Here is a 9,114-nt window from a genome sequence, read left to right as displayed (position 1 = left end):
TTTAAAATCAATCCGCATGTCCTTCGTCAACATCCATTACAAAAATGTATTAAGGGACTTTTCACAACCAATTCGTTTGGAATATGAATTAATTTTTTCACTTTTTTATTTTTATTTTTTTAATTATTTTAATTTTGAATTAAAAAGGCTTGTTTTGAATAAATTTTTTTGATTTTTTTAAATTTTCATAAGAAAAAAATAAAATAATTATGAATTAAATATAATATTTTATTTTATTAAATTAAAAATTTTATTTTATCTTACTCTCAAAAAAAAAAAAAAAAAGTCTTTCGCTTTTTTATATTAAACGAGCTCATACTAATTTTTCCGTTTCAATTGAGAAAAGTTAGAGGTAATGAAAAAAATTTTATGAAAATAATATGAAAAATTTACTTAGACGTATCTAAAAAGTAAAAAATTTATGAAAAAATATTTTTAAAAATTAATAAATACCTAAAAATATACTAAATTATCGTTTTTTTTTTTATATTTTTGGTATTTAGTGAATTTTTAAACGGTTTTTTTTAATTTTTTTTTTTACTTTTTAAGTATATTTATGTTAGGTATATTTAAAAATTAAAAAAATTGTTTAAAATATTAAAAAAATTAATAAAAATAATAAAATACGAAAAATAAAAAAATAAAAAAATAAAATTTTGAGAAAAGCTTAGTGAAATGTTGCTGGTTTCAATTTACCTCCTCCTAGAATTTCGTCGGAGATTCCTCTGTCTCTCTCTCTCTCTCTCTGTCTCGTTGTCCAGCCGCCGTGTTCCTTTTTCATCTTGCTTCACAGTAGAGAGAGAGAGAGAGAGAGAGAGAGAGAGGAGAGGAGAGGAGGATAACTGGTTATCATTCGATTTTGAAAATGGAGGAGTATCTGAAGGAGAATTTTCAAGTTCCGCCGAAAAACCCATCGGAAGAAGTTTTGGAGAGATGGAGGAAATTATGCCGAGTGGTGAGGAATCCTAAAAGGAGGTTTCGTTTTACAGCAAACCTGAGCAAGAGACACGAAGCAGATGCCATGCGACGTAGAAACCAGGTTAGTGTAGTGAGTGTGTAATGATGTCAAATTAATCATCAAGTACTGTTGTTTGCAACAACTGAAAACAATCCAAGAACAAATTAAATTTCAAATTCAAGTTGGAGTTGCATAATTTATTGCATTTTTAATTTGGAATAGTCCCTTTTTTGGTGAATCTAGTCAAGAATATAAATGATAAGATTATGGTTTCTCACCATTTTGTTTGGATGAACAAACAAGAAAAATAAAAAATAAAAAAAGTTTGAAAATTAACCAAAGAGAAGTCAGTTTGAACTCTCTAGAGCTGATAACAGTTAACACAGGCTAGAGGGTATCCCGCTTTTTGACATACGTACACGAATGGGGCCAATCAGTATGATGCCCGCAGGGGACTCACTTCGGAGCTCAGTCTGATAACCTCGTAGACAAATACTACCTCTTATTACACGGCTGATCCTTCTGACCTAGCAGCAGCTACAGACTCGGAGACAGCTCCAGATCTGGAAAATGAAATCAGTACTTTCAAATGGGAAAACACAATTCTTAGAGTGAAAATACGTGATTTTAGTATTATTTGATGATAACCCAGGCACGACCCCTTTTAAGTTAGATTAGACACTTGTGGGATCTCCACCCCAAACCTGGAATGATGAGATGCACCATCACTGGGCTTTCTATGCCCATCTTTTTCCATAGAGAACCTCCTTGTGCCCCCTTCTCCTGATATTACCTCAAGTACCTTTGGGAATGCTTTCGTTTTACCCTTGTGGCTTCTTGTTTCATCTTTTGGTTCGGTTGGGGTGCAGAGCCCTAAACACTTTGCTTTTCTACTCTTGCTCCTTTGCCTGTTCTGTGGTGCCGGTTTGCTTTTTCAAACCTAGTGCTATGTGAGTGGCACCATCATAGCTCTGTGTGGTTCTCTTGGTGAGCGGAGGGTCAAGGCTTTTTGTGGGATGTGTCACGGTACTCTGCTAGAATCTTGGGTGTCAGTTGTTGTTTGGATGATGAGGATTTTGTGAGGATCTTTGGTACTCTGAATGATTTTGAGGTTTCCCTGTCATGAGCTGATAGGGAAGTAGCTAGAAGTTGGTTCTGTCTTAACCTTCTTGGATGCTGGTTGTGCAGCTGACAGCTAGTATTTGGCAAATGGCATCAAATGCTTGTCCTCGGTGGTGATGGAGTTGCTTGTCTATTTTTAGATGTGTAATTGTATCTTGACACGGAGAGGGAGAGGAAGTTGGGGAGTGTAGATTGTCGCCATTTCACTTATTTATTGCATTATTCTCGTGGTTGGTGCAGATGTAGATGATGTGTATTGCCTCTCACATGGCTGTGGGAGTGGTGCTCGGACGAGTGGGGCGTTGGTTGGTTGTTATGACTAACCAGTTTGGAGTTTTGAGTTTTTTGGGCAGGATTTCTCCCACAGTTTCTGTCATGTTGTACAACCAGCTTCAAAGGGTCAGTTGATTGCGTCATGGCTTGATGAGTGTATATGTGCTGTATAGTGCATGTGTTATACTTCGTGTGCTGCTAACTTGTTCTCTTGCCGGCTGTTGACGTGTATTGTGAATGCCACATGGGTGGCAGTATGTCCAACTTGGCACGGGTTTGTGTTTGTCTTAGCTTCTTGGGTATGTATGTGTGTTGAACTTCATTGTAAAACGCTTACCCAAAAAGAACAAGAAATAAAAATGATAAACGTATCTTCTTATTTTCTTTGCTTTGTATTTAGATGGGCATTTTTGATGTTGTGAAAATTTTACGTACATTAAATTCCGTTGCTTATCAAATCTTGTCAATTATTATTATTATTATTATTATTATTATTATTATTTTGTTTTTGTTTTTTGCCTCCATTTATTTCATTTTTTCATCATTTCTCACCTCCTCAATCATCCAAATAAGTTATGAGAGTTCTTTATCTTCTCATTTATTTATTTTTCTCACCAAACCCTCTGTCCAATGTGAAGAAATGGAAAAGAAAATGCAAAGGAAATCAGTTTCGATTGCTCAATTATCAAGGGAAACAAGGACGAAACAAAATATGATGAAAATGGGTTAGTTTTTTAGTTTTAGATGTTGTGTTCCAAAGTCTCTCTCTTGATTTCTTTCCATTAGAAAATTTTCAATTTAACTTCTATTTGAGTAGTAGGAAAATATGAAGGAAAACATTTAGGGTATGTTTGGTTTGAGTTTGGGAGATGAGTTTTAGAGATAAAAAGTACGAAAAGTTGTTTGGTTTGGTTTTTTTCAAAAGATATTTTGGAAAATTATTTTGAGAGAGTTTTGGAAAAAGTGATTGATTTGATGTGTATGAGAGAGAGATTTGTTTGGAAAACTTGTAAACCAAACAAGTTTTGGAAAATTTTTTTGAGAAAATTTGTTTGGTTTGATTACTTTTGAAAATTTATTTGTAGAGAATTTTTCCCAAAAATTTTTGAGAAACACAAACCAAAGAAGGCCTTAGTTTTTTTTTCTTTTCCCCTACCATTTTTTATCACTAAATGAAGCCTTAGGGTTAATGTTGGGATGCTCTGGCCATCACTTATCTTGAGGAGGATCTTGTACTTTGTGAAACTTTGAGCATTCATTTGCAATGGGTTTGAGATTTGTAGAAGTAGGCTATTGATTGAGTGCTACAGGGTGGGAGAGGATGTTACAATTGCCTGTTAAGTTGACCATGATTCTTGCGACACGTCAATGGCATTCTTATAAAAAGATGTACAAATTGCATTATTCTACTTCAATGTTTTCTAATCATGCTTCTATGGACATGGTGTATGTCTCCTCATGTAGATCTAGAAATGTCTGACTATGCTCTTATCAGGAGGGACATTTGGATAGGGTTTTAAGCCCCTTGCTATATCATTTCTTTGTATCTGGTTACATCTGTTTGGACGGACTGGATAAGGGGGAATTATAATCAATTGAACCATTAATCTTGGGATATATGGTCCCTGGACTATTTGGTTGGAAATGATGTGTACTCCAGGTTTGTTTTATCATGGGATTAAATGTTTATAAATGACTATTCTATTGAATATAATGTTTGATTGGAATATTATGAAGAAGGACAAATATTTAATAGACTATTTTACAATTTTCAATTGTTTAGTTAGTAACAACAATACTAAATTTGTCTTTAATATTTTAATTATTTTTGGGTAGATTAAATAAAAAATTATTTTATTTTATTTTATAAAAATTAAATAAACTTATTTTTTAATAAACTAAATTAAATAAATAAAACATCAATAAAAATTTATGTTATTTTTAAAATAAAATTTATTTTAAAAAATATTAAATATTAAATGATAAAAATTAAATAAAAAATCAATAAAAATTAAATAATGAAATGAAATAAAATATAAATTAAATAAAATGTAAATTAAATAAAATATCAACAAAAACTTAAGATAAAAATTATTTAAAAAATTAAGTAAATAAACATCAATAAAAATTAAATAAATTTATTTTATTTTATTTTTAATTGAGATTTTTATATTATATTATATTTTATTTTATTAAATACAACATAATGAAATCAAATATTTGGAGAGTAAATGTGTCATTTTGCAACTTAATCCCCATGGGATTCCAATCCCACCATTTCTATCCCACATCCTAGGACACAATAGTCCAACATATATGGGATTCATAATCCGGTAGGACTCCTAATACGTCCTACAAATTTTTAACCAAACAATGGACTCTATGGTAGATTGAACATGGAGTCCAATCCCGCCCCCCTTCCTCCAATCCTTCCAAACAAACACCCCGACTATTCTCACAGTGATTATCAACAACATTGAAGGTTGTACCTGCCCAAATAATTCAGCCCATCCAGTTTTTTTTTAAGTATTCGATTTGGGCAAATCATCATCCTTGAGAACTAGAGGTTTTGATTCAGCCATGAAACCAGATAGGAATAGGATACAGACGGCAAATAGAAAAATAATCAACAATTGAACCACAACCAGCAAGATGGGTACCAGTTGAACCCTTAGGGGGATGAATTGAACTACCAAACTCAACCAAAGAAGAAGCAACTAATTACTGAATCTGAAACAGCAAATAAAGTGAACTAGTTGAACCCTAGAAGGATTAATCAAACGATCATAACTCACCAAATCAACAAATAAAGTTCAGGGAAGTACACTAGGGGTAAGTTGGCACCCATAGAAGAGGTTTTGATGAAGAAAACAGTCGAGTAGGGCTCAAATTGCTGGATTGAAAAATTCAGCCCAAAATATCCGAAAATACTTCGAAAAGAAAAAAACCACATCAAACAATTTTTAAAAATTCTAGAAAAATCATTATAATCACCAAAAGATGGAGACAAGTTGAATGGTGTATTCGTCACACCTCGACATCTGTATGGATGATGACCTCCGCACATGTTGTCACCTTGCAAAAATATATAGAGTCTAAGAGGTCCTTCTACAGCAGGATCGAAGCGCTCTAATACCAAGTTGAAATGTAAAATATGTAAGATTAGGGTTAGAGATAGAATGATAGAAGATGGAGAATAAAGAGTTTTATACAAATAGGGATTAGGGTTCTATATGATATTTAAGTTTCTGAAGAATATTGTGTATTCAATTGTATATGTTTACAAATAGTTCATCAGTTTATATAGTCCTAAATCTATGACTGAAAAAGAAAATACATAGATTACGCCTAATTCCTAATATTATGTCTAATTCCAAACATACCATATATGCAATATATTCTCACACTTTCGCTCAAATTCAAGGTGTTTTAGCAGAAAGCACTGAGAGTTTGCTAAGAAGAAACTGAAACCAAGCGGTAGTGTGAGTCTTTGTAAAGAAGTACGCAAGTTGTAAAGTCGAGGAGACGAAAGGAAGCGAGATAGAGCCAAACTGCAGATGCTGCTGGACAAAGTAACAATCAATCTCAATGTGTTTCGTCCGTTCATGGAAGACAATATTGTGGGCAATCTGAATAGCACTGTGGTTGTCACAATAGAAAGAGGTCGGAGAAGACTGAGGGACACTCAAATCAGAGAGAAGACAGCGAAGCCAAACAAACTCAGCAGTAGCATAAGCCATAGCATGGTACTCAGTTTCGGCAGTAGAGCGAGCAACAACAGTTTGTTTCTTACCTGTCCAAGAGATCAAAGAATCGTCAAGAAATATACAGAAACTAGAGTTGGACTTGCGATCATTAACATCACCAGCCCAGTCAAAATCAACATTGGCGACCAAGTCTAAAGAGGAAGTAGAGGACAATAGTAGGCCCTGAAAGATGGTACCTCGAAGACAGCGAAGAATGCGAACCAAAGCAGCCCAATGGGTAGAGCGAGGAGCAGAAACGAACTGACTAACCACATGAATAGCATAAGCAAGATCAGGGCGAGTGACAATCAATAAACTAAACAACCCATAAGCTCGCAATAGAAAGTGGGATCATCCAGAGGGACACCATCAATAGAGTTGAGCTTCACATTAAGCTCAATAGGTGTATCAGAAACCTTAGTATCAGTAAGACCGGCACGGTGAATAACCTCATTAGCATACTTGGCCTGAGATAGAAAATAGCCCTTTGGAGAAGAGGCAACCCCAATACTAAGAAAATACTGCAATGGACCCAGATCCTTCATTTCGAAGGTGCGGAAGAGATGTTGCTTAACCTCAGAGATAGCAGAAAAGTCAATGATGATCATATCATTCACATAGAGTAGGAGAGCAACAAAACTAGCCAAGGTATGCCTCATAAACAAAGCAGAGTCGGAAGTAGAAGGATAAAACCCAAGCTCGGTAACAATAGTCTGAAAGCGATCATACCAAGCACGAAGAGACTGTTTCAAAACATGAAGAGCACGTCGAAGATGACAAACTTGGCCAAAGGAGTGAAGAAGGCCAAGCGGAGGACGCATGTAGACCTCCTCAGTGAGATGACCGTTAAGAAAAGCATTCTTAACGTCCATCTGATAGAGAGGCCAATGTTGAGTAGCAGCAACAAAAATCAAGGTATGGACAATAGTCATCTTCGCAACAGGGGCAAATGTCTCCTCATAATCAATACCGTACTCTTTCGAGAAACCCTTGGCAACCAAGCGAGTTTTGTAGCGCTTGAGAGAACCATCAGAATGAGTCTTGACTTTATGGACCCATTCACAATCAACCAAATTCTTGTTAGCAGGCAAAGGAACCAACTCCTAAGGCAAACAACTCATCCTCCATAGCTTGAACCCAATTAGGATCCTGATAGGCTTCCGTGTAAGACTGAGGTTCTAAAAAAGAATGAATAACAGACAAAAAAGTACGACAAGAAGCAAAAAAGTATGTATTAGACCAATCCAACCTGTTTGGAGGACGACGCTCACAAGTAGGATATCGGTGTGCAGCAGGATCAGAGTCGTTAGAAGTAGAAGGAGCAGCAACAGGAGTAGAGACAATTGGTAGTGGAGGAGCCTAGCAACGAGAATAGACCAACAACGAAGGGAAAGAAGAAGCCGAAGGAGGAGAAAGAGCCATGGGTGATAAATATGGAGAAGTAGGAATGGCCTCAAGAGGAACAGTGGAGATGTACTTATCAGATGGGACGTCAAAAGGAAATGGGTCAATGTGAACCAAATCCTCTTTGGAAACGGGAGCAATGAGAGGAAGAAGCTGAAAGTAAGACAGACGTTTGAGAAAGGCAATATGACAGGATACATAAAGGCGACGAGAGACAGGATCGTAACAGCGGTAGCCTTTATGAGTAAGACTGTAACCCAAAAAGACACACAAGACAGATCGGGCATTGAGTTTGGTCCTATCTTTAGGGGGAAGGAGGATAAAACAAGCAGACCCAAAGACAGAGGGAATAATTGGGAGGTTGGGAATATAGAACCTCATAAGGGGATTGACCGGAGAGTAGGGAAGTCGTCATGCGATTGAGGAAAGCAACGGTAAGAACTGCCTCACCCTAGAATGGTGTCGGAACAGAGGCAGAAACAAGGAGAGATCGAGCTATCTCAAGGAGATGATGGTATTTACGCTCAGCACTACCATTTGAGCAAGGGAATTAGTACAGAAGGTTTGGTGAATGGTTCTCAATTTAGCCAAATACTCACAGAATTCAGTTTTAAAGTATTTCCCACCCAAGTCAGACCGGAGTATTTTAATGGTGGTCCCAAACTGTGTAGTGATCATAGACTGATAGGTACGATATATCTAGTAAAAGTCAGATTTATGAGCCATAAGATAAACCCAAGTATAGCGGGTACAATCATCAACAAAGGACACATAGTACGTAGAACCCCCTTTAGTGAGACAGGAGAAGGTCTCCAGACATCAGTATGTACAAGAGAAAAAAGGGGAAGTGGAAATAGAAGTAGTGTTATTAATAGGTAAAGTTGTCATTTTAGCAAGTTTACATCCTCGATACTCATTAATTTGACTAGGAGAAACTTTACCTAACAATCCTGATTGAGCTAAAGACCGCAAGCGGTCAACAGACAAATGACCTAAACGAGAATGCCATAAATAAAACTGACTCGACTGAGAATCTAACTGAAAAGATGAAAGTGCAACGGGGGAGGTAGACAAAGGAAGATGTAGGTTTTCCACCACATAGAGATCTCCAACTCTATTGCCGGTCCCAATCTATTTCTTGGATACCTGATCCGACATACAACAGACGGAAAAAGAAAAGACAGCATCAAAACCAGAAGCATCAAGCTGACTAATAGAAAGTAAGTTAACAGATAGTTGAGGAACATAAAAAACAGAGGGAATAGTAACAGCAGACATGGCAGAGGGTAAGACAGACCCAATAGATAGGACAAACATACCCGACCCATTAACAGTATTAATAGTAATAGGAAAGGGAGGAGGGATATAGTTTTGGAGTAAGGAAAGGTGATGAGTCATATGATGAGAGGCACTAGAATAAAAAAGCTAGACAAAGGAAGGAATACCTGAAGAGGACCCAAGTAAACCGCAATGAAGAGAGGTGAGAGCAGAGGCAGATGAAGATGACGGAGAAGTGGACCAGAGATGCTGAAGCTGAGCAATCTGGGCAAGGAAGCCAAGTCAGGATCAGAAGCTAGAGCAGATGCAGTATAAGCAGCAGAAGGGCGAAAA

The 9,114-nt window shown here is 36.4% G+C and overlaps 1 protein-coding gene across 2 annotated transcripts in view; it reads left to right on the top strand.

Annotated features, from left to right (window-relative positions):
- Positions 1 to 714: 714 nt before the first annotated feature.
- LOC145801484 (calcium-transporting ATPase 4, plasma membrane-type-like) overlaps positions 715 to 9,114 on the top strand; it is a 34,191-nt gene continuing 25,791 nt past the window's right edge. Inside the window, exon 1 of one of the 2 annotated variants that reach the window (XM_082893178.1) lies at positions 715 to 1,039. In XM_082893178.1, coding sequence (XP_082749304.1) covers positions 866 to 1,039 — 174 coding nt within the window. In that variant the 5' untranslated portion in view covers positions 715 to 865. The remainder of the gene's footprint in view (positions 1,040 to 9,114) is intronic. The other variant, XM_082893179.1, reaches the window with a different exon arrangement.

Source organism: Camellia sinensis, chromosome 10 (assembly GCF_055761805.1).
Source record: "Camellia sinensis isolate YWXY chromosome 10, ASM5576180v1, whole genome shotgun sequence".
Classification (NCBI taxonomy): domain Eukaryota; kingdom Viridiplantae; phylum Streptophyta; class Magnoliopsida; order Ericales; family Theaceae; genus Camellia; species Camellia sinensis.
The sequence above is the reverse complement of the archived record's forward strand: the minus strand, read 5'-3'. Positions and strand labels throughout refer to the sequence as shown.